Here is a 26590-nt window from a genome sequence, read left to right on the forward strand (position 1 = left end):
TTAGATCTTCTATGGTGGTATCTAAAGGCCAGTGAAGGAGGTTCCCTTTTAGCTGGTAGTACACAAGGACTAAAAAAGTCACTCTCCTAGAGCACTTATGGTCTAGAAAGACATAAAATACCTAGGAAGGAAAAAGGAAAATACACACAGAGCAGATATGGTGATTAGGTTAGAATGTCCTGTCAGTTTTAAGATGTTTTGTGGCTATCTGGGATTGGAGTTGTTTTGTGGGAGAGAAGATGAGCTAAAGGGAAAAAAAGGAGGGCACAAGAGAATAGGAGGACAGAATATAATGAATAAGTATGGCACGAAGAAAGCTGAGGTGAAAGTTTTCTCACATCTCTTTTCCCCAGCCTAAGTGCCATCCATACACATTTATGTTACAGTACTTAAATAAGAGCTGTCAGACCTAACACATTTTTCCCTGAATTATTCATAAATCTGTATGATCACAAGAGAAGAAAGACTTGTTATTTGGATTAAACTAGTTAATTTTCATTAACATAACTGGCCTATAATTACTAGTTTCACCCGAGTAACTTACCTTAATACAGGTTCTGTAGCAACCATAATAGAGATGTATGTTCTTTAAAACAATTTTTGTGTGTACTGGCTGAAAGCACAATTTTCTCCCATAATAGACCTGCTAAGCCTCTTTCTTTTTCCCTTTTGTACACAATTAACATTTCATTTAATATTTCTATATTCCAGGTAGATGCCAGAAGAAAAATAGCTCCTAAAGCAGTAATCACTAACAGCCACGTAGGCGAGTTCCTTCATTACTAATTGCATTTGACACTAATTGCTGTTTATTGAAGAACCTGAGTGAAACATCACTCTGACATGTATCTGGATACTCCCTGCATCTGTTGCAATTTGCCATATATCCTGTTGTTGGTGCCCCACTTTATAGGGCCAGCTCTCCTGTGGCTGGCTCCTCTGCCTGCAGTGAGGTGTGATTTGGAGGGGCTGCTGTTTCTTATCCAGCACCATGCTAAATGCTGTACCGATGCAGTTCTTTAAATTAGGGCTCCGGGAGGAGCGATTCCTTCCATACTGTCCCGCTTTGGCTGGTAGACACGCTTCTTCAGCTTTCACTGGCTCTTACAGGACTGCTGGAGTACTGTGTGTTTGACAGTAAATCCTAAACGGTAATTTACGTCGATGTCCCTAGTTAAGGGACACCACCAAAAGTGAGTTATTCCTTTCTTTGGCTGGCCAAAGGGCAAAAGAATATTATATATCTTAGGAGGAGTAACTAATTGGATGCATCGTGACTACCCAACACAACACTGAAAATGAGAAATTTGAAGGTGTTCATTTTTAGCCTGGCTGCTTGTCTGAAAAAAACAAATGAACTCTGTTCAGCTAAACAAAGGTCCGGGCTGGTACTTTCTCTACCAATCTTAGCTAATATTGCAAGCTCTTTTTTGATTCCTAATTAATGTAACCAAGTTATCTGCAATTAATAGTTTAGGTAGGGGAAAGAAAAGTGCCAGAAGACTCTTGCTGGATTGATAAAAATTCAAAAACATCAGAAGAAAAACTTGTACAAACAATATGGTAGAAGTCATATTTATTGATAAAAATTAATATATCTGCTATAAAATTTGTAACAGTAATGCAACTGAATATTTATTTTGATGCATAAACCTGAATGTTACATACCAAATACAATACAGTAACACTGGTTTCCTCCTTATTTACACGTTTATGAAAATTGATATGCAATCCATGTTAAAAGAACTTGTAATGGAGAATAGTTACATTAGAAAAATAATATTCTTGATAAAGCATTCTTGAGGACTCCAATCACATTTTCAGGCCTCTTTCAATAAGGCAAAAATCCCTGGTACAGCATATAACTTAATTTACAAAATACAATAACTTCAGACACATCTTCAAGTTTTCTTTTGGTATGCTTTTCCTCACTGCAAAATTACTCAATTTTCTTACTAAACAGAAAGAACTTTCAATAACGAAACTTAATGAGTTTTACTACATATTACATATACATCGCTGTAGCTTAGCGACCATAACCGGGCAATCTTTCTCCTTAACTGTTTGCTCAATGAGCTTTTCTTAGATGTAGGACATGTAGTATTTTGAAATCATTATGACTGTGGTATCTTTCTTCAGTTTTCATAGGAAACAGATCTGTCACATTTTGAAATTTTTTTTTTAAGTTTTATTTTATTTTAGGAACTGGTGCACAACTACATTTCCACTCACAAGAGAACGTCACAAATGTAACTAAACTTAGGCTTGGATAACTTTGAAAACATACTACTATGTGCCCAAACCCAGATTTCTTACTTTAATACTTTATAACCCTGCCATGCTCTAGGAATTCTTCTTCTGCATAGCTTCATTACTTGTCACAGTCAGATAGTTTTAATTCCTTCAAAGGCACAAAACTTCCACCTCTTTTCCAGTGTTGCTCCTACACCAGTGAATTCTTGTTTAAACATGCGTGGCAGTCTCATCAAAAGCATTTCTATCTCATTTGCAGAGATCTGAGAAAGAAAAAAAGGTAAAATTAAAGTAAGAAAGCTACCCTGTAGTTTGGAAAGAGGAAATATGGAGAATAGAAATAAGGGTGGGGGCTGACGGTGGGGGAATACAGATCAAATGAAAACAACCAACCATTATTTTTATTTTTAACCTTAGCCTGACATGAATTTCCAGACTCCAAAGCAAGTGCAGGTTCCTTGCAGGAATGATTCTGATTTTGTAAGTGGCATCACACTAAAAGAACGACAACTGCTATCCCAGCTGAAACCAGGACAGAAGTCCATCTAAGAACTACAGTTGCAGGTATACTTGTGAGGAGGAGGAAGCAAATGGGACCTTATTCTTCCTTCTCATCCCATGAGCTCTTGAATCCTTCTCCCAGCTCCATCAGTTTTTCTCTTGCAACAAAACCCTAACTTTATTTTTAATCACCTTACTTTTGTTACTTAGGGCTGACTATCCATGGGGCCATCTTCTCCCAGCTTGGCCCAGTTCAGCAGCTCCAGATAACTAAGCAGTAAAGTTCCTGACTTGGCATTGCTCAGGATGTTTTTATGGTTTTGAAACCTTAATGATTGGTCACCTTCCTAATGGGAAAGATGCTCTCATTGCAGAAAACACTTTCACAAAGGCAGCCTTTCTGGTATAATCAGTAAAAAAGACAAGAAATGAAGCATCATGGAAAATGAACCATTTTATCCTACTGCTACTTCTTCGAAAGTGATGGTCATGCAAGGAACAGTAAAGAAATTTATGGGCGCTGCCTGTTATCCACAGGTATCTCCATGGTTTGATAGGCTTCTCTGGCAATGGTGATATTTCTGCTTATTTGTATCAGTAAGAACCTTCCATGGTGAAAAGTTTTCTTTTTAAAACAGTATATAAACATAAAATATGCTAATTATACCTCGTTCCACCCAAAGGAGGTGAGAAAATATGTCACCTCTTATTTTCCTGAAGAGGCTAGCGCAGCAGAAAGATTAAATGATTTGTTAAAGGTGGCGCTGAAAATCAGCGTTGGAGGCAGTCTAAAGCCCCAGAGTAATCAGGTCCATCTTTTACGTAGTCTCGTGGCAGTAACGGATAGCTGGTTACCTTTGGGTAATGCATCCGAGCTCTATACTGAGCCCTCAGCCCGCATGGGTGTGCTGACCTTATCATTCCTGCTCAGGTGAGGAATGACAGGCAACCATGGAAAGTAATTGAAATTCATCTCTGAGATTGCATCTCTGGATTGCGCTATTAAAAAGTAATTTGTTGCTACAAGCAGTTACTTCCAAAATAAACCAGCGAGGTCAAATTTTGCAGCTCGCGTTCATTATGCAGCAGGGAGGTCCAGTGGTAGCTGCAGGGGCTGATACGTTGGCATCTCGGAGAGATGGAGACGACGCTCCTTCCATGAAGGCTGTGTTTGCAAGGTAAGGGTTTGATCCCGACAGCCTCGCAGAAGCCAAAACGTTACTCACGTGAGTAGAAATTCAAGGACAGAGCCCACAGACGTGCACGAGAAGGGACCGCAGCAGTGAAGAAAGTTGAAGAGCTCAGTGGGCAGAAGCCATGAGCAGCAGGGCTGGAGCGCAAGGAGCCGTTTTTTTTTAAATGATTGCTGTGGTCACCCAAGAGATACAGAGGGGTCAGCCAGGGGAAAAAGCAGTTGAACCTTAGCCAGACGCTGTGTTAAGGAAGGACTTGAAAGATGATCGAGGAGATTGGGCAGACTGGGTGCTGCAGGAGCTGGGGACAAGACGAAGGAAGGTGTACATGTGGCAGAGGCAGGGACTAGAGAAGCAGAAGAGGATTGGTTGTAGGTGTGAAGCTCTGGATGTATCAGGTCTTGATAAAATCAGATTTTAAAAAAAATAAATTAAAATTCTTCAGTTTCTCACCTCTGTCTACCATCCTCATCCCTTAGTTCCTTTTCCTTGTGGGTAGCAGTGGACTTGTAAAGCACTAGCAAATCTGAGCTGCCGTGGCCTGAAGATGGTGCCTAAGAACTTCATCATCCTTCCTCACTCATCCATGCAACCTGTCTTATTTCCAGTGGGCTTCTAGCTCAGGATCTCCTCTGCTTTTAGCTATACACTTTTTCACAGAAACAGAGGAAGGATCCTCCAGAGGCATGAAGCAGCCCATCAAAGCAGCTGGATGATCATCTTGGTTATGGGTGGCACGGCTGGAGGGAGCGTTCAGGAACAAAGTATTACCAGGATCGAAGGAGTTGCGTCTAAAGACCACCACACAAGGAGTACCACTCACATTCCGAGTCCAGGTGCAGACCATTGCTACATCCTGACTGTGTTTCAAGAAGATCTGGGCAAGCACCATCAACCCCGTGTCCAGAGGAAGGATTGGCAGATGTGGATCGGAGCTGTGGCTGACCATAGCGTGACCCATGTATCTGCTAAGCCTTTCATGCAGTCTAGCATTCTGCAGAGCCGTTGTTTAGCGCTGAGGGTAGAATTCATCTGATCAAAGGTGGCTTTTTCACAGCTGAGCTTCTCAGCCTTGACTTGCTTAATATTCGGTGGAGAGGTATAGGCCCTTTTAGGGCTTGATTTCATTTCATCCTACAGTAGATATTTAAGAGTAAGTCAAAGAATCTTATCCTACAGGTACGTATTGGCTATGGACTGTACGAACGGATGCATTAAAAAACATTTTGCACACTCTAGCGTGTTGGCCTCACTTTTGTGTTGGCCACACTTTCTCTGAAGTTAGCAATAGGGTCAACCAATTCCTAGATGAGGCCCTCTCCACTTCCATGTGGAGACGAAGGGCATGCTTCATGGTCCATTCACATGTTCGTGAAAGTTCATGTTCAGTGTGACCTGCGACTAACAACTTTTAGAAGAATGAGGAATCTCTCCTAAAACTCTGCACAGTTTCATGGCCATGGCTACACCCACGTCTTGTTCTGCTTTCTTTCTCCTCAGCTGGATTTCAGGATCATGTATCATAAAACCAGCTGCTAGTTTTTGCCATTTAAAGCTCTGCTCTTCTTTGTCACAAAGAATAGCTAAGCAGCGCGAGGCAAAGACCTCAACACAAGCACGTGCATTGTAATTTGCGAATGAATAAAGACTGCAAACCCCCAAGCCCCATATCCCATTATCTTTCTAATGGAAACGCACGAAGAGTTTAACCTGCAGTAAAGAATAATACAATATTTCTATAGAGAAAACAGATTTTGATTAAATTTTTTTACCCTAGAGTCCAACTGCTGCATATAAGACCAAAGATATTCTATATTGGCTCCAAAAGGGTGGACGTGAAGAAATGTGGATATGATACCTGTATTAAAAACAAACGCACACAAAGTATTGAAATTACCTCAGACAATATATCATTAAAATAAGCAAAATAATTCTGAATAGTCTGTTCTTGCAGGTTTTTCAGTATGAATTATGATTCTTATTTTTCTTACACAACCCAATAAACATAACAAAATGGCACATTTTTAATACAGTCATAATAACATGGTAAACACAATAGCTCATCTTCAGGAATGACAGCAGTTAGCAAGTAAGTGACCAAGATAATATACTGATGAATAAAGGAATTTCTAAACAAAGACTTGCTGGAAGCATTTCAACTACCAATTTTATGCTTGATTTACCAATATAAAATTGTGGATATTGTAATGGTAAAATTATTGCTTTTTTCCCCTTCACTGGATGCTCTGTTGTGAAAACGTTTCATATAATTGTGTCAGAAACCTCACTCCCTCAATTTTTTCTTGTAATTACGCTGATGCTGGTTATGAAAAGTGTTTAATCCGTATTACCCCTAACTGCTGCTGAAGAAAACACAAATCCTTTATGACATATTTACTTATTTACTTTCTCTTAAAAGAGAGCCAGTTCTGTCTATCTTCCTTGTTATTTACAGGATTGTTGTAAAAGGTGTGGGAATAAAAGTGGCTTAGGAAGAGTCAGGATCTAAGTCTAGAGGTTTTTTCTGCAGTGAAAGTCAAGTGACAGCATAATAATGATGACCAGAAAATACAAGATTTGGGGCATCAGAATTGCTATTAAAAGCACTATCCAATTTCTCCTCTTCTAAACAAACAGTGAAAATACAAAATGGCATGTGTGTTACTTACTGTTTGGGGAGAGTTGAACTGTAAGAATCAGAGAAAATATTTTCAACTCTGTTTGGATGGGTTTCTTAGCTGAACCACCCTAGGGGAAGTTCCTTATATTTAAAGCATAAACACCAGGATTAAAAATGCTTACAAATGACAAAAATGGGTCACTGTATCTTGTGTACTGCAGGCCATACTGCTTTCTTGATGCTGAATGAATTAGGATAATCTTGGATTTCATTTTTCCCCAAATACTGGCCATGGTTGAAAATGATAAGTAAAATTTAACTCAGTTTAGACTGGCTTTGCAAAGAACACCTTTTTTCCTCCCTCATTTTTCCAATAGCATTTACAAACTTCTGATCCTGCAAAGGGAGGGGCGCCTACTTAATTTAATACTACGGCGAGTCCCAGCAGCAGTTGCCACCTTTGTGCTGTGCGTGACCATAAGCACACAGAGAAGAGCTCTTGAAGCAAAAGCCAAGACCATCACACTTGGATGGGTTGACTGGAAATCCAATTTGTATTCAAATCACATTTTACCAGTGGCATTGCATTTGCTATGTTTGTTCCCAAGGCTTTTCAATTAAGGATGTTCAAAGCTAGCTCTTTCATATAATGTAAATAAAAAGCCATTTGAAAATATTTTGTAGTTATTGACTGGAGTTCCACGATAACTTTTTTGTATTTTTTTTTTTATTTTATGCTCTTTTCCTCTAAGACAGTATTGAATCGTGTAAAATATAGACAAACTTAGTGAATGGATGGAAGCAAGGCCCTTTTTTCCCTTGCCACACCTGAACATGCTTCAGAAGAAGAGATAACATGAAATCCATCTTGAGTAATCTTTTCCCTTTGAACTGTAACGGTGAGCCAGTTGTGTGGGTATTATGACCAGTAATATCTGGACTGAGATTACACTGTTTATCTGAGTGTGCCACTGGACAGCTGGTGGGTGGGACCCGCTTTGGGACACTGCCACCACTTGTTACAGTCAAATAATGAGTGACCTAGAAAAAAAAGTTTGTTATCCTGTTGTTAAAATCTATCCTTGCTACCCTTCTCACAGAGGTTATCTTTGAACAGATCAAATACTGTCCATTGCAATTAAAAGTTCCAAATTTTATTGTAACAAGCAAAATCAAATCAGTTTATACGTTTCCGTACATCCCACTGTTCCACATCTCACCAGTTACAGGAAGTTTGTGTACTAAGCCCTTTAAACATTTAAATACATTCTTCACTTTTAAATGACCTTTTTGGTCTCAACTGTCTGAATCTGTGCCCCAGCAATAAACCAGCAACTTTCCCGGTGCTTAGCAGATGCAAATGAGTTGCATTTAAACAAATTAAGGTAGTTGTAGAACTATCACCTACCGGGATACCGCTGCTTTTGTGAAAAGACCAAACCAAAGAAATGAAACCTGGTCTTTCAGGTCAGCATCCCTGTGAATGGCAACCATGGGGAACACTTTGGACCCTGGGCATTTAGGCTCCATGAAAACCTTCCTCACTGAAACCAAAATGCAAAACATGCCTGGATATAAATGGGGCATGTTCCCTCCAAGGGCAGCATGGGGACAGCCAGCATTTCTGCGTGGCTAAATGCTGGGAACCAGTTAGCTGGCCCACTGTCTATGTGCTTTAGCTTTTAGGCACTCTTTAAGAGTTTATTTTAATTATTTTATTCTAGGTAAAGGATACGACAGTCCTTGTGGTATTCTTTATAAATATTCATATCGCTAATTCCCTCACCTAATGTCAAAAGCATAAATCTGGCTTGCTTAATACATCCAGTATACATATTTTTTGCTTGGTAGTTTGCTAATATTATTTCCACCCCCTTCTCCTTCACCATTTTGTCTAATAATCAGATAACAAGTTACACAATTCTAGCCTGCTAAATCTTGATGTAAATAAAGTCTTCATACATTCATGTTCCGAGTCTAAATGCAGATCCTGCAATTTTCTTCATACCTGAAATCCTTTCACTAAACTCCGCAGAATTTGTCAGAAGGGAAAAGTTCACTTGTATTTTAGGATTTCTCTTACTAAAAGCCATTATGAATACAGATGAAAAATAATAAATATCTTTTTTTTACTTCTATTAGCACAAAGATGCATGTAAACATATGTGCAAAACAAAAACTTGTTAAAAGGCATTTTGTTTTCAGAAATCTTCTTTGGAGTTATCTTACCTATTAATAGTGCCTCTTTCTCTGATTTTAGACCCGGGCTTCGTTTCTCTGAATTTTTTTCTCTGTCTTGGTTGACCAATGCTACTGTCAATACATTGATTTCCTATACAATTAAAAAAAAAACAACAGGTGGTCATGTAGATTTCATTTACTTCAATTAAAGCTGTCTGCTTCCTTTCAACTCTATAAAAAAAAATCATTACTTTAATTCACATCTAAAGACAAGACAATTATAAATAATTGATTTGTTTGCAGAATATTAAGACAGTTTTTGAAGTACCTTTATGCCGAGAGCTGCCAAGAGGAGAAATTTTGCTTGTGGAGTAAGTAGTAACTTTTTTTCTAGCGCTTCTTCATTATAACAGCTTGAAAGATGTGCCATAAAGTGTGGGGATGGTCAGAAAACTCACATTTTTTAGCTATTAAAGCTGTAAACAAAGACCGCCTCTAGGGAACACGGATGGAAACATTCAGCTACAGCTATAAGAGTAAATTCAACAGTCACTAGTGATGTTTCTAGCTACTAGAGCACAATCATCTACCCTGTTATACTCTTTGACCGGTGCCTGGCACGGTGTTGGCCCCTGTCCCAAACAATTCCCAGGTACGTTTTGGGGGTCGGCACATTTCAGAGACCATTCCTAACAGGTGGTTTGCATAAAGTTACCTTGTTTTGAGGACTGAAAGAGAGCCAGCCTTAAGGGCAAAACAAGTCAAGGCTCCTGCTTTAAGCTCCTTTTTCTGCAGCTAGGTGGCCCGAACCATCCAAATCTCAGCCAAGCTCTCACGTTAGATGCTCCATCAGAAGTACCCAGGTAGTTGTGTGACACAGATTGCTCTTCTCCTGGGTATATGTGAAGTAAACAAATTATCTCTATTTCAGAGGCATGTAAGTGGCCTCAAAGTGCATTGCACAATATTCAAGCATGTACATGGGCTGTTTCCATGGAGCAACTGATATGCAGGAACTCGTTCCTTGGTGAGGCAGTGACTCACGCTGCTGCATCTGCTCTGTGAAATGCTCAGCGGTTCCATGCAAAACCTCAGAGGCAGAGAGCATGAGGCTGGAGATACGGTGGCGTGAGGTGGGACTGTTCAGGAATGGTGCTTTTGTTCTGGACGGGGGAGTCAAGGTAAGCAGCTGGAGGTTGCACGGGACTGGGCTGCCTTAAATGCAAGGAAATTTGCACTATTCGGTGTAATGATGTGGCCCATCTAGAACATGCATTCAGGGTGGTGCCTTGCTCCAAAACTCTTGGCAAGCATTTTTGGCAATAAAAGAGAGACGCTGGGCTTGGGTCGCTCTAGGGCATTTCTGAAGGTGTGAATAATCCATGCTAAAAAAGGCAAAAACTCCAAAATATGTCAAATGTGCCTCCATACATGACTAAAGGCTTCGCAATCTGTGAGACTGGTAAAAAGAGTCAGGCACTTCCTCATTCTCGATTTAAAAAAAAAACCAAACAACCAACACAAAAGCCCCCAGTCATGTACTCCGTGCTCTTTATAGGCTGGCTCCAAGGAGCAGCCGCCCGATACGCGGTGCCTGATGGCTCAGATGCATCAGGGGTTCAAATGTTCCTTTGCGTTGTGAAGAGGAACACGTCGCCATGTGTCAGCTAAGAAAGAGTATGTGCATTTGAGCGAATAGACCCATACGTGTATCCTTAGCGCCCAGCAACAAGGGGCTCTGCCAGACCTTAGCCCCCAGGGAAGGAGTGAGATGCGTTGAGTCACCTGTAGTTTGCTCCAGTTGTAGTGGCCAACTAAGACATCTCCTGGCCACACATCTATGTGTAGTTGTGTACATGTAAGCTAGTCAGCCCTCGCTGCCCTTTTAGTCCGTAGAAATGAAGTAATTTTTTTTAGTCGTGTATTTCAGTTCTTTAGGTTGAAATAAATTGGACGTTCCTATTTTATATTCCTCATTGGCCGCAAAGGGAAACTTACAGCACAGATTTAGACACCTACAGGTAGGAGGGAGTCTGCAGTTCAAGAGTTGCAGTGATCCCCTCTTAAAATAATGGTGTGCCTGAGCGCTCTGGCAGCTACATCACCTTGATACTAACACTCCTGTAGTGTTGTGATACACAGGGCACATTATAGCAGCAGGAGTATGCCTTAAATTGTCCAGTACTGTTGATTCCCCTCCAAATAGAGCCAAAGGCTAATGCAAATACTCATCTACTGCTGGCCATGACATCCAAGAGCAGTGAAAGAAAATCCAGGCAAGAAACAGAGATAAAAGAAGTGTTCGCATTAATTTCTCCATGAGGGCAGTAATGACAAGGGGGTTACAGATCAGAAGAACAGAGCTGGATGACAGATTTCATGATACTGCAGCAGAAGAGGAGAGCAGCATATGCCACCAGAGCTTGTATAGGTTAAGATGTAATTTTTGACTCCATCAGAGATAGAAAAGCAGTCTAAAAATAACAATTCCTAGGAGGGGAAGGAGAGAGCAGAGAGATGTGTATTTGATACAACAGGCCCCAAACACAACACACCAGCAGTTTCAGATGGGATTAGAAGTTTTGTCAAGCAGTGATGCAGAGAAAGAAACTATATTCCCATTGGGAGCAACGAACAGATGGATTCTCATTTAATGCCTAGATTTGAGCCTGTGCAGAACATTTTGTATGATTTATAGGACAGTGTAAATGGATGCTAAAGGAAGCCACATCAAGTCTTCCTTAACTGTGTGTTGGTACAGAGGATAAAAGAATAAAAAATTGGTTAGGGGGGAGCCTGAGGAAACTAAGAATGGCAAAGATAGCTACTCAGCAAACGACTGGCTTTAGAAGAAGGTTGCAGGTTCCTGGAGGTTTGAAAAGGAGAGGTTTCTGCCATCCAAAGCTACCTGCCTCACAGAATATGATAAATGAGACAACTCTGATGCATTCAGCTGCCAAAATAAGCTTGCACAGAGAAAATCCAGGCTGTGCATGGTCACATAAAGGACTCAGTAGCAAAGCTGCTAAGAATTAATAGTGATTTAAGAGAAATGAGCATAATTGTGTCTAAAAAATGAGTGTGAAATTCACCCAGAAACCAGGCTAATTATAGTGTATGTGAAAAATCTTAAGTATCTGACTACACACTGCAGATACAAATCTGGTACCTGTGAAGCCTCTACAACAAATCCTCATGCAGTAAATTCGCACTTTTTTAGAGGCACTACTCATGCCAACCCACAGAAACAAGACTTTTAAGAGCACAAAGGTGAATGAGGCAACAACTAATTGGGAACAAACAGTTAGGTCACCTCTCTGACATGAGAAAAAGCTACTGATCACCAGATGCCTGAGGAAAATTATTTAATATATACTACATTACAGTATTTTCTTTCTTTCCTGGAGACCATCCTTTATTTGGCAAATTAAATTTTCTGAGGCCCTAAGCAGTCTCCTTCAGCAGGTTTCATTATAAAAGGAATATTTTGCTACCATCTGTCAGTTACTGCATTAAAGGACAAGAACACAGCTGAGCATGTGCAAACCAGTACTTATTAGAAGTGAAATGACCTTGCAAGAGCTAAGTACAGTATTTGGAAGGCTTAATCCAGGTTAAATCACACCTGGAGATCATTAGGGACCTGGCCCTATTCATTATTCACAAATTATGTCAGGTATTGGAGAACATGGAGGCCCGATTTGATGATGACAGCTCCAGAGCTGCTCAGCATGAATGCAACCATTCTGTGTGATGCTCTCACCATTGCCAGCTTGGAGCTTTCCCTGCAAATGACACTTTCATCCATCAGCAGATGATGAAAAGAAATGAATTTCCCTCGTGGGCTTGACAAATCCCATGATTCTGCAGACACGCCTTGGGACCAGCATTTTGATTTGGGGCTCCCTGCTTTTGAACCAGGGAGGGAAAGACAAAGAGAGAGTCTTTCTGGAAAACCTTCAGGAGAACTTGTTGGATAAAACAGAGGATGGCAAATAACAGTTTTCTCACACGGACTATTCATTTCCATATCTTTGCACTCCAGGGGTCTAGCGGATCAGAAAGCCCCAGGTATTCAGGCTGGATGACTTGAGTCTTTCAGTCCTTCATTGGTTTCTTTTTCCCTGCTATGGGAAAGTATGATATTAAATAAAAAGTTCTCAATCCAGACATCACTAATCCTCTACAGGGCAGTCTTGCACCAGCGCAAAAAAAAGCAGACAGAATATAAAATGTCTGCTCTTGCCTCAGGCTTCTCTCTTTAGCAAAAATGGTTCTCTTTAGCCTGAAAAGTTCTGTGATCCTGAAAACATATGGTAGCCAGCATCCCTAAAAATGGGGGGAGCGAGGACCTGCCGTTCCCCATAAATGATGACCAAGAGCTGAGCAGGGCTTGAGCAGCAGCTGCCCTACGTGGAAACTACTCCTGCCAGAGTGCAGTTCCACATCACCCCTTGTTCAGGACTCTGCTTGAAAGGCAGAATATGGGTTTTAATGAATGTGACATTGAAGACGCCTGGCATGTGATCAGGATGCAAATGAAAAATATCCAAAGAGCTGAAATATTCCCTCTGCTACCTGAGTAATCCAAGTATTTGATAATTACCCTTTAAATCTAGGGGGGATGATGACTTGCATATTGTCTTCAAAGACCTCATTCCCTTTTTAGCAGTATATGGGATTCTGAAGAATTGTGTGGCAAGAGGGTAAAAATAATATTGTACCTTCTGAAAGATCCAGTAAAAACCTGAAATCCTACCAGACTCTGGAAGATTTTGAAGGATATGTTGGCGTTTGTACTATATGTACAGAGCCAATTGTCTGAGGCATTAAAACAGTAGGAGAAGAAGGAAAGACTAGATGTTGGACACAGCAGGCGTATGACAGAGCAACTGCTGAATGTTGTTAGATGTAAGGTATACACCACACTTTCTCATCAGCCAGGGAATTTATGAGAGAAAATGAGTTGGAGGAGAAAAACCTATATATCTGAAACATAAGCAAAAATCTTGCAGGCCAGAGAGATGTTGTAAGCTTGAAAAGACAAGGTAATTTTATGATTTTGATAGAAGAAAGAACCATGCACATGTGATGATAGCAAATCTGCAGTCCTTAAGCTCTTGAAAGGCATACGAGTTCCTGCTCTGAGTCCACAGAACTGGGCTTAGACTTCAGATGTGTTTGCTCAAACTGCTTATTGACAGCCAGGCAGGTTTGACGATTCTACTGCAAACACAGGTAGAAACTGGCCTGTGACATGAAGACTGCACGGTTTTCATTTATTTTCATTTACCTGGGGATCTCTTAAAGTCTGGTATAGTTGTGTTTGTTTTGCTGGTCTTTAAACGTACTTCAGACCCACATCTGAAAATTTAATCTTGCTGTTTTAACCTGAAAGGAGCCTAATTCAATTTCCAATCAAGTGAATGGAAGCCTTGCAATAGTTTCAATGCACATCAAGTCAGGCATTTTAAATTTATGGGGACATGCAAGGTTGAGGTACAGGACAACTTCTGACAGCTTAACATGGTTGTCAGTTGAGAATGGGCTACTGTCCTTGTGTATGTTCTTATCCATGGTGAATGCAAAATTATTCAGTCCAAGTTGAGCTAAACTACAATGAAAAAGCTTATTTAAATTTAACATAAATAAAATTTCCTTGCAAATGTTGCAACGTATGAGTACACTCACAGTGATCATGACTTAGAGAATCGATTACAGAATCACAAAATCAGGCAGGTGACCTTGGGAGGTCTCTAGTCCAACCTCCTGCTCCAAGCAGGATCAGCCGTGGGGTCAGAGCGTGCGGATGCGCAACAAGGGGTAATAGTCCAACGGCAAGATATGTGCTCAGCTTCACTGCAGGATGGTCGCACGGAGCTACAACCACCTTGCCTCTGTGAGGCTGCAGGATTCAGCAGCTCCTGACAGCAGCAATGCTTGGTTTGGGCCAAATGGCTCCAATTCTTCCTCTAATGGAGCCTGTTCCCCTTCATGCGCTGCTACGGCACTGCTGTGCTGTGATGTATGGAAATTTGGTTGAGTGTCTGAACTCTGAAAGTAACTCAAAATTCTCCAGGAACATCATGTGAGTTACACAGCTCTTCTTTCAGCATGTCCTCTTACAGTGACTCTTTCTGACTATCTGCTGACTGTTCCTCTAAAAATACTCTAATGACTAGAAAACTGCTCATAATCTTTGAGTAATATAACTCTTTTGTTGCTGCAAATGAATTGATCTTGTGCTAGCAAATTAGCTACTTCCTAGACATATTGTGCTTTACACAGTCCTGGTTCCTCACAGCCTAAGAGCTGATTTCAGTAAGGTGGCTGGCATGAAGTTAGGTGGTCTTGCTGACACACTGTCTCTACGTAGAGAGGTTTCTTGGCCTCTTCTATGTGCACTGGGATAACTCAGTTTACAGGAACAAATTACAGTCTTGCATCATGTATAAAAAGATTAAGGCAAGGAATAAGGCATCCAACCGTCTGCCCAAAACCAGAGCTCTCACAGCAGCCTGCGCTACTTTTAGAGTTAGCAGCAGGTCAACAATTCAGTAAAAAACCTCCTTGTTTTTCAGTGTTTTTTTTCCGGGGTCTCAGAGGATCATTCTCCGTCTACTATCTACCTGGTGATGCAGAACAACATACTTGCCATATGCTACACCGCTGGTGAATGTGACTGGTCTATCATTAGAAATGATACAGACCAGGTGTCACCTTTTCATTCAGAACAAGCCTAAACTTGATAACTTATTTTGTGCTGTGCAAGAAAACAGTGTTGGTTTTGTCAGACACAGCACTTTGTAATTACTTTTAAAGTAAACTAATATAGAAATTTACTTCTAAAGCACACTAATATAGAATTTACTATGACTGTAAATTTAAGAGTGCTCTGGTATTAACAAATAAGCAGTTGACAACTGACTTGAAAAATTACCTGGCATTAGAATTACAGGAACAACAATGAAGAAAAATTAGAATAGCAAATATAAGACCTTGCAAACGAAGCACTTCAAATGCACCTCTGTGCATCTAAGATTCGTTTGTCTGATTTATCCTACATGATAGAAATGTTTTCAGGAGTGAAGATTAATTGTATTATGGTGCTCTTGACATCCTATTTTTCTGATCTATTTGCCAGAGAGATGCTTTTAACTTTTTCATTACAAAGCTTTTACTATTATAACTTTCACCTGCTGAGTTTAGGCAACTAGCAATAATCTGAAAATGCTTTTCTCATTGAAACTATCTCTTTATATTGTTCTCATTGTATTTGAGCACATCTATTTTATGGGAATGTACATACGCAAAATATGGATGACTAATATGAAAGTTACTTCATGCTTATTTTTAAAAGTATGATCAGGTTGCTTCATTTTCTAAAGCTGGATTTATGTGTAGGTTCCTGATGACTTAACACAGATGTTTTATGTGATGTGAAGGTGGTTGTTTTGCAAGGGAAAAGGTAATTGTCATTTTGCACACTTTGTGTTAGGGAATTGCAGCAAACCAATGGTTGGCTGAACAAAAGTACCGCCTGCCCACCAGCTCTGCTGAAGTCATTGTAGGAGGCCATACTTCTTGTTTACTTGAGACTGAGAACTTGTGAAAGCCCTTTCAAATGGTCTTAAGCACAAATATTGCTCTAGCAATCTCCTCCAGAATGCTGCACTTCTGAAAAAAGTTAGTGAAAAAAAAAGGCAATTTGTTTCCCTTCTGGGATGTGTAGAATTGTTTTGAAAATGTCTTTGTTGAAATAAAAGAAAGTAATTGGGGGGAAAAAAAACCCCAACCTGAAATTTTTTATGAGAGTGAATGGTTTTTAGCAAGGATTTGTATTTGAAAGATATTAATTTTAGGTATCTGAAAACCCAGGGCAACTTCCATATTCACAGGAAACTCAACATCTGAATATATGAAAAGTACTTCAAACAAACATTTTGGAGCTCTCCTTTCTTTGGATTGGATCTTGATAAGGATGATGTACTTTTCCTGAGGAGAAGGACTTGGGGGTGTTGGTTGACAAGAAGCTCAACATGACCCGGCAATGGATGTTTGCAGCCCAGAAAGCCAACCGTATCCTGGGCTGCATCAAAAGCAGCGTGGGCAGCAGGTCGAGGGAGGGGATTCTCCCCCTCTACTCCGCTCTTGTGAGACCCCACCTGGAGTACTGCATCCAGCTTTGGGGCCCCCAACATAAGAAGGACATGGACCTGTTGGAGCGGGTCCAGAGGAGGGACACGAAGATAATGAGAGGGCTGGAGCACCTCTTCTCCTACGAAGACAGGCTGAGAGAGTTGGGGTTGTTCAGCCTGGAGAAGAGAAGGCTCCAGGGAGACCTTATAGCAGCCTTCCAGTACCTAGAGGGGGACTACAAGAAATCCAGAGAGGGACTTTTTACAAGGGCATGTAGAGATAGGACAAGGGGTAATGGCTTTAAACTGAAAGAAGGTACATTTAGATTAGTTGCAAGGAAGAAGTTCTTCCCTGTGAGGGTGATGAGGCACTGGAACAGGCTGCCCAGAGAGGCTGTGGCTGCCCCATCCCTGGCAGTGTTCAAGGGCAGGTTGGATGGGGCTTGGAGCAACCTGGTCTAGTGGAAGGTGTCCCTGCCCATGGCAGGGGGGTTGGAACTGGATGACCTTCAAGGTCCCTTCCAACCCAAACCATTCTATGGTCCTATGACGAAGAGTGTCTCCTGGGGATATTGAAGTTCCTTTCTCGCTTCTGTCATTTTTTGCTGTCTATTCCTTGAAGGACTTTAGCAGGTTGGAGGGAGCGTGAACGTGGTGTACAACCCCCAGGACTGCAGTAGCAGGCTTGTCGCTGAAGCAGAGGTGGCCCATCATCCTTCAGGTGGTTGCGGGGGAGCCTGAGTGCTCTGACAAGCCAATCTGCCTTGTACACTGTGTGGGTTAAGCACACAGCTGCATATGTATAAGGCTGAATGTTATTCCTCACCAGAAAAGACGGGATGACTCCTGGATACGTGTGCAGTATAAATACTCGGGGAAAATGCTTTGGGATGAAAGGCTGCACATAATGATCAGATATTATTAAAATGTCAGGTAGCTCTGGGCATTGAAGAACTGTCTCCCTGCGGAGCTCACATGAAATTTAAAGTCAAAAAACTTTTGTGATTTGCTGAGTGGGTGGCTGAATGGGTTTTATCATTGTGTCTCAGAGTTCTCTCTTCTCCTCCCTCAGATGACGGGAATTCACTCCAATCAAAAGCCAAGGTACGATGCCACTCTGACACTTTTAATTAGGGACAAGGGAAGTGGTGTGATTTCTTGCTGCACATTAACAAAGGGGTTATTGCTACAGCCTAGATCTGCTTCAGGTAGCACGCTCTGTGTCAGAATATACCTCAGTCTGCTGTAGCCGTTTGCTCCCCGTAGGGTTAGATCGTGGCTGAAACCGCAGAGCCTGTGATCCAGCCAGCAGAGAAATCTGCACTGTGCTAATGAAACTCTAATCCTGTCCTCTAACATACCGAACCGGGGCTGGGGCGGCGAAGGGGGGAACTCAGGGGGACCCAATCTATCAGTGTGTAAGAACTTCTGAAGGCTGTGCAGGATCTTTGATAACACGGTCCTAAACAGCCAGTTAAACTCCTGTTATTTTTCAGGCCTCGTGGTATTGAATTCACGAGGTGGTCATTCCTCACGCCTGCCACGGTAAGTAGAAAAGCTGCTGATCTGCGAACAGTCATAGCTGCTTGAATTTATCATACTCCACATGCCTTAAATTGAAGGAAATGAGATGAAATGAGTGATGGAAGGGCTACAAATAAATGCCTGGAATGGAAAAGGCAGGGAGCAGAGAGAGGCACGGCGACTCCTCACCCCCTGGTCCTGGCCCTGCCAGCACAGAAGAACGTGAATACAGACAGTAAATGTAATCCCCGGGGGCTTTACAACCCGCTCCCATCAGGGTACAGGGTCCTTGCACCTTTTTCTAATGACATAACACACCCATGACGAGAAATCAAACCCCACATCTCCCTCCTCCTCGAGGGGCTACCCTCATCCCTGCGCTGCACTGTTACTCCTGCTCGTTCTCTTTAGACAATTAACTGTGTTTGTTAAATGAATTAGCTGAGCGAATACAATCTTGCAAAGGGGAGCAGAGGGTCTGGAGAGCGCACGTAGCCCGTGCTCTTTTTGGGAAATGCAGCTTGGAACCTCCTCAGGTGGAGGAGAGAAGCCAACCTCAACTTCTGGCATCCCCTGCGGGGGACATCACCCCGAACTCTCGGGTACAGAAAGGGTGCCAGCACCCTCTCCCTACCCCAAAATGCACACTGCTGTCATCACCTCACTTTTTGGAGTGCCCGCTCGCTCCCGTGTGCTCCAGAAATGCCTGCTGCGAGGCCAGAGGACCCCAGCGGAGGCAAGGAAGCTCCTCAGCGACTCCCGTCAGCTTGCTGAGGTTCACAGCTTACAAACCTGGGAAGCTCGAATAGAAAAGAAACACGCACTTCCCGACCTGTGCAAGTCCTGCCCTGGCGTTTTCTGGCCAGTAACTTTAGGCCCAAATTGCTCTTATATTAGCCACGTTGAGCACATTTTTCTCGTAAGCCTGTGCTGTTCTGGGAAGAGCAAGCCTTTTGAAGGTGGTCTAGCAAGGGAATGGCTGTTGCATTCCCAAGGAGGTGAAGCAAAAGCATCAGCAATCGCTTGGGATGGTCGTCAATAAAGGTGACCGACTTTTGTCCCGTAGTCCTGAACCACTGGGACGATTTGAGCAGGCGTTGCACTCTTCTAGTTCCCTCTCCTCTCCTTGTGTTGAAGGGCTCTTTTCATCTCACCTGGCTCGATGCGAGGCAGTCACACAGCACCGAGGTTCCCCATCCTATGGCAGGTGTGTATAAACAAGTACACTGACATGGGACGGTCACAGCAGGTACCCTTGGATGCTTCCATTAAAGGTTTGCATAGTGAAGTACATGAACTGCACTCTGATGAGCCTGATGGAATTACAGACTTCTTCAAAAATTGAAGGGGGTTAGCTTTTAAAATCTTTGCCCGGCTTGTTGCAAAAAAATGAGCCTCATTTAAGAGCGGTCTTTACTTGTCTTTGGTAAAATTCTTCAGTGATTAACCACACTATGTGAGAAGAGAAGACTAGGGTGTAGTTAGGAATAACATCACCGAGTGTAGCATAAAGTGAGCAATTTAGTAAAATGGTTGAAATACTTCAGCCTGGGTATACTCCTCCTCAGAGTCAGGGATCATCTGGTAACTGCTTGAAAAGCAGATACGGAGGGGGAAAATTAAAGGAAGAATCAACATCAAATGTAAGATGCTTGGTTGAACTTGAGAAATGCTCTGATAACAGCTTCAACCATTCAGATGGAAAAATGCATCCCTACTTAATATTATTGATTTCACGTCTGGAGAAAAACCCACGGAATATTGTGTTCAAGCTGCTGGAGATGCTAACTGGAGGCAGACAGACAAATGAGGTCAAAGTCATTACTTTGTTCAAACAATGGAACTGACACAGAACAAAAAGCTGGTGAAAAAACTTGTGGTGACATCCGTTTCACCCTCTGAAATATATTCATTTTATTATGCTTTGCTGATAATGAAGTAACCCTAAAATTCTTTTGGTGAAATCCTGGCTTTTTAACCTGATGGGAATTTAATTATTGACTTCAACAGAGTCAAGACTTTACCATGCAACTGCAATCTGGACATTCAAAGTGCTTCTGCGACCATGACCCATCTCTTGCTTTGGTCTGAACTTGGAGGACTGATAGTCTTGACTACCATTTTATGGCACTTTTACAAAGGGTAGGAGTTATTCACAGGAGCTATCTAAGGAAGGCAGATAGCTGTCAAGGGAGAGCACCAAACTCCTGGAAGAAGATCACTGAGTACTTCTAAAATGAGGCTTGTGTAAAAAAAAAAATCTCCCTTTCTCCATTAACAATAGAGTGATACCATGGATGTTGACCTTCCCGCCCCCAAAACAGGGATATATTCACCCAGCCTATATAACTGTATTTGCATGCAGTGCCCTCGGTATACTGAATTCAGCAGTGAGCAAAAGCAGATCCTTGATCAAAACACAGAATTAACCTATATCCAAGAGGCTCCACAGAAAGCCACTGAACTTACAGAAACAGTGGAAGAATAAATGGCATTTATAGCGTTAGCCACAAAACACGTGATCAACATTTTCAGTTTGCACAATGTTCTCTACTCGAGCACACCTCCCAGGCAAGAGGTTTTTTTCACATTGGGACTAATCAGGTCCCAAGGGTCTGGGAACATCCTGGAAGAAGATTATATCTGAAATTATGATTGTCCATTGTCCATTATTTTCTCTTCAGTTAAGACAGAGATGTGAATTAAATATCGTTATATGCAGCAATGAAGAGGAAATTAAAAGGGGGCCAGATTAGAAGCATGAAGTAATCTCTTCCTAACTGCAGGGCTGAAGGAAATGAACGCTCCGTGACAGCACCTCTGGCAGTCCTGGGTGTTGAAGTCTCTGTTAACACCAGGCCAGGATTTTGGGCTTTATGTACCACTTGAGCCTGACATTTGGCCTTTCCTGACACAGAGTATAGCTGGGAAATGTCAACAGCCATAACAAATATTACTGCATGTACTTGGCAAGTCACTCATGAAACACCCTTATGACTGTTCACAGAGCCTTGTAAGATGGTTTTGCTTTCTGGAAATAACAGATGTACAGGCAATACACTAAAATTTCTGTTCCCCCCCCCACTAGATTTGTGTTTGAACTGCCACGGCAGGGAGGGTAACATTGCAATCGCTCCAGCCTCTTAGTTAACTGTGCTCAATTCTCCTGCAAAAACAAGAGAAAAAACTGAAGATTGGTCCATTTATAGGTTGGGAACATTTCAGGAAGGATGTTTTTCTTTTTCCAAAGGTGTCCAGATCCTTGTTTCCCTTTCAGGATTGTGTCACATAATGGAAATGTAGAAGACACACCAGGATAGGTCTAAGTATATATTTTCATCTATCTGTATCTGCTTTTGCTAAGAAAAACATTTCCATGTTTTATTTTAAGAAACAGTATTTTCTAATGTAAAATATGATGCAGACCAGTGCCATCAGCAGAAAGCCTGAGGACTGCAGAAAATAATCTTTTTACAATTACAGTATGGGCTTTCTTGATGTGTATGCAGTGTGCCTGAAGTTTCTACTGTCCTTCCTAGGAGCCTGATTTTCTGCAGAGTAATCTAAATATGCCATAGTGTGAAGATTAGATTGTGTGTTCAGTGTATAGACATACATTGCCATTTTTCCTTACCAACACCTCCCACTATTGCTCAGCATGTAAAGGTATTTCATTTGCTGAATTCAACCTGTCAACTGTAACAAATATGTCCTAATCCCATTATATGCATCACAGTTCACTAACAACCACGTAGGAGCCACCAAGCCTTTTTCTCTTTGATCATCGCAGATTTGCACACTGGCCAAGGGCAAGAACCATGAAGTCTGCTGAGAATAGATGTGGAGAGACAACCTGCAAGGCTCAACACCTGAGCACTACATATTCGATATAAATGACAATTGTTTAAAAGGTACCTCAACTTCCATTTGACAAAGTTCATTACTGTAGCAAATGCTTTAACATCAGTTCTTTCCCTCTATTTCCATTTGTGCTGCTGTGCTTTCTGTATTTCATGGTGGCATAATTGTTGAATACCTGGCTGCAACCGTGACTCGGGAATTGTAGCTGTCTGGTCTCCCTTTTCACCATTAATTTAGCTATTGACTTCTTTTCTTAGGAGTCTAATATTGCTATGAGATCATCATGGGAAAAGGTCATGGAAAAGAGGGGCAGAAAATAGAGTTTCTATCCTATGGAAAATTCAGGCATTTGAACAATTCCTACAATTACAAACTGGAGCAAAATATTACATTTTGAAAAATTTACCATTAACCAAAGATTCTGAAATCTTTGTTTTAGATATCTGGGAATGACATACTGAAACACTGTCTTTACGCAATTGAAATGTTTCATTTTTAATGTTATTTCAAACTTTGTATTATATAAAAATAAAACTTTCAGGCTTTTCTGTTTTATCCAGTTACATATGAGCCAGAAAGACAAAAGTTGAAGCATTTAGGTAATTTTCTTTTAAAACATTTCAGTCCTGCAAAACATTGTTTCAGCCACATTTTTGGAGAGGAAGCAAGTTCCTTTAGAAAGTTTCTAAGTCCTACATTTCTAAATTCCTCTAGGAAACCTGCAACCAGCTGTTGTACAAAGTCAAGTTTTTAGGTAGCAAATGTGAGCATTTCAAGATCATTGGTGGATTAATGTCTTTATTTTGGTTTGCAAACAGAATCTTTCAAAGGGGCAATGAGACGCTGTGCAGACAGACTGCAACTGCAGATTTGTTGGAGCTATCAGACAATATTGAATGTCTCCTGTCCAAATGCTGAGAGCTATGAGGCTCTATCGACTTCACTGCGGAAACAGACCACAGTGAATGAGATTCAAGAAAGGATTAAAAAAAGAGAGGACAACCTTTTCTTATCACAAAGCAGTCCAGAAAATTTGAGCCTTCCATTCAGGTTTAAAATAAAACCGCTTTCCTGGCTGTGCCATTAGACAACACATTGACTAAAATAGATGTTAAAATATATTAGTGTTCAGACTGTTGCTAGTTCTCTTGGCTAGGAGGAAGATATGGAATATAATCAGTTTTAATTTTCATATGTTTATGACAAAGCACAAAGCTGCATGGTTTGGATGACAAACATAGCAGGAAAGTTTTCCTTTTTTCTCTCTCCCCTTATGCAAATTGCTGTTTTGACTGCAATCATTAAGGGAATAACAGAAGCATTTTTTTTGGCAGCAGGTTTTAAAAAACCATGACCTTAACAAGTCCTTTAACGATTTGGGACAAAATAATGACTCAATGAATTAATGTAGTCCTCTTGTGCAAATGAGCTGTTTCCAAATTACACACGTATACGAATCACTTCACTCCGAACTGAAATATGGCCAAACTTGCTCAGCTGCAAGGTGGCAGCCACAGAGACAAACAGTATAACTTTGTAGCTTGAGTAATCCTGGACAGGACACTAAGGCAAAGCATTTCTCTTGCAGTCGTTTCCATGGTATCTTTAACACCCACATACAGCAAGTAGGACATTGGTTGTTAAAGTCTCATCCAAATAAATCCTACAAAGTAAATTGCATGGAACCCAATTTATCTACCTCGAAATGAAGTTTGCCGGGATTTGAACCTGTGGGTTCAGGAAAAAAACCAGGCACTTCAAACCTGATGTGCAAATCATACAGCCATTCTATCAGCTTTAAGACATAAATAGTAAATTTGAGACCATACGCATGCATAGATACATATATCTCTAAATCTATACATAGATAGCTGTACCTACATTTGCCTGAGATTCATCATGCCCATTGATTTCTGCTAATTCCTTGGCGCTTTTTAACTGCAAAGAGTGAACAAAAAACAAAAGAGAACAAAACAAGCATATTACTTGAGTATTTCACACAGTTATCTTTGATTTATTTGAAGGAGCATTTTATAAAGCTTCCAATGAGAAAAACAGATGGAGCATATAATTCTAATGAGGTTTTGCTCAAACCATTTTGAAACCAACATACTTAAGGCTTGATAGGTTGGCAAAAAAAAAAAAAAAAAGAAAAAGAAAATAATAAGACTGGGTCATTATTTTTTAAATAATAAGATTAGAAAGTAGTTTCAAGGCATAAAAAGTGTACAGAATTGGCTCTCAAGAATAATAAACGATTTCATTTCCCATTCTTGTTGCTATTAATTTAAACTTTACAATATTTGCAAGTTGCCACTAGCTAAATAGTGTTTTGCTAATGATTACTTTTGAATGATATATTTTGAGCTGTTTAAGATGCCAAAGTGCTACTATATGTTTCCTTCCTGAGGAAGCATCTAAATAACTGACATGGCTCCTGGGTATGATGGAAAAGGAGGTGAAGAGAAGAACAGCTCTTTTATTTAACCAGTGGCAGGAAGAACTGAGAAGACACTGCCAATTCCAAATATATGATCAGAACTAAAACTTTTCTTTTTCCTCCTGAATCAGCTTTTTGGGGAAAATCCAGGATTACATTGGGGATTGTAAAAAACCACTCCCAAGAGATTTAAGGAACGTCCTTGCTCATGTCTCAAGCCACAGCAAAATGCGCAGTCGTTCATCCTGCGATGGAGCAAACACAGAAAGGAGGAGACACCACAGCTCTCCTGACCCTATAAGCCGTGGAGGTTTGTACACTTAAATGAAGTGCTCAGAACCATTTACTCTATAGGTAAATCTCTGGTGAGTCATGCTTTTATTCTAACTTCATTCAGAGTTGATATCTGGGATGGGGGGGAGATGGGGAACAATAAATAGAACTTTCCTCTGCATTCCTTGTTTTTTGCCAAGGAAGCTGGTGTTGATGTCACTGTTGATGACACAGCCGTGATCCGCAATGACAACAGTCCTAAAACGCAGGTGAAATGGAACACAACTATGTTTTGATTAGGTGTCTGACTCAGAAGCATTGGCGGACTACCCCCTGAGGGCGGCTGGGTTACCTCCATCATCTTTTTTGCCGCATGGCAGCGACAGTTAAACTGCATGTGATTCAGTTCCCGGCTTCTCACAGTTTCCAATCTGACAAGGTAAGCGGGCCGTGGTCTCTGCATACCTTATTATGCAGGGCTGTAAACTGCACCAGTTCAGGGACTGCTGCTCAAGACACTAAACCAGTCCTGATGGAGAGGGAAGGGGGCAGCAATCCCTGATAAAGTGGTACAAAGGATAGCTGGGGACTGCAAATTCATCAGGTCTCCTGGTTCAATTCACTGATTCTCATCTTTCAATACCCTCAAAAAGTCTGCAATTTATACTGACAGCAGGGTGAATGCATTTCCAATGAATGCTACATGTTTTCCCTGTACTGAAAAAATAACCATTCTGGGAAACCACCTCACTGTGAGGATGGCTGGTAGGAACGAGTCGAGACGGCAACTTCCAGCCAAGCCCCAGAATTAGGTATTTCTGCATCACGGTGCGACTGAAAGAGCCGTTTCCTGATTCTGCCAGTTTGTCATTATAGAAATTCACCTCACGTGAGCAGTTCTGTTGAGTTCAGCTGAATTACTCATCTGAATACGAGGTCAGGAGAGCGTGCTCGGGTATGTAAAACTGTTCCGCACGCTAATGCCAGGTCCTGAGCGCTCGGGGAGTGCTGTTCATTACTTACCTTTCACCTTTCCTTTTCCAGGTTGATAAAGTGCCGTCACCCCTTGGCGACTGCCGGCTCCTTGGGCAACGCTCCGCACGCATTCTGCTGGTGACATACCACTCCTCCGTCAGCCACGTGCGTGTTTGACGGGAGAGTGAGCTCAGCCTCTAGCCTACGTTGGTCTGGAAGGATTTCACTCCACCGTGGTTTCCCACCACCATCACCACTGGTTAATCTAATGCAGATGGGATGCTCGAGCCTTTCCATCTCTTTTATTGCATGCCATGCTCTGAAAAGGATGCCGGAGCTCAGGCGAGAAGGTGCTAGCATCCACATCTACCCCAGGATCGCTGCAGTAGGAGGTGGAGGTGAACCAGTGGAGACAACGGTGGAAAACTTATGGGTAGAAAATGTGCAGCTATTCTCCCACAGGCTAAAGGGGTAAAGTCCCTTTTTTCCAATATTGGTTTTTTCTAATTTTTTTCTAAATTAAAATTTAAATTTTATTCTTCTCTTTTATCCTAAATACTGAAATGTTGGAATAGGAACCTTAGAAAAACATACAATATTGGAAAAACAGGACCTGCCTAGACCAGCTCCA

The 26590-nt window shown here is 41.4% G+C and overlaps 1 protein-coding gene across 13 annotated transcripts in view; it reads right to left on the bottom strand.

Annotated features, from left to right (window-relative positions):
* Positions 1 to 1561: 1561 nt before the first annotated feature.
* ENOX1 (ecto-NOX disulfide-thiol exchanger 1) overlaps positions 1562 to 26590 on the bottom strand; it is a 358275-nt gene continuing 333246 nt past the window's right edge. For 10 of the 13 annotated variants that reach the window (XM_075046158.1, XM_075046155.1, XM_075046146.1 and 7 more), the window contains 4 exons: positions 24153 to 24209; positions 8797 to 8899; positions 5720 to 5805; positions 1562 to 2516 (listed from right to left, as the gene is read on the bottom strand). In XM_075046158.1, the coding sequence (XP_074902259.1) occupies positions 2385 to 2516; positions 5720 to 5805; positions 8797 to 8899; positions 24153 to 24209 (378 nt within the window). In that variant the 3' untranslated portion in view covers positions 1562 to 2384. The remainder of the gene's footprint in view (positions 2517 to 5719; positions 5806 to 8796; positions 8900 to 24152; positions 24210 to 26590) is intronic. The other 3 variants (XM_075046156.1, XM_075046157.1, XM_075046159.1) reach the window with 3 other exon arrangements.

The sequence above is a fragment of the Buteo buteo genome, chromosome 14 (assembly GCF_964188355.1).
Source record: "Buteo buteo chromosome 14, bButBut1.hap1.1, whole genome shotgun sequence".
NCBI classification, from domain to species: Eukaryota; Metazoa; Chordata; class Aves; order Accipitriformes; family Accipitridae; genus Buteo; species Buteo buteo.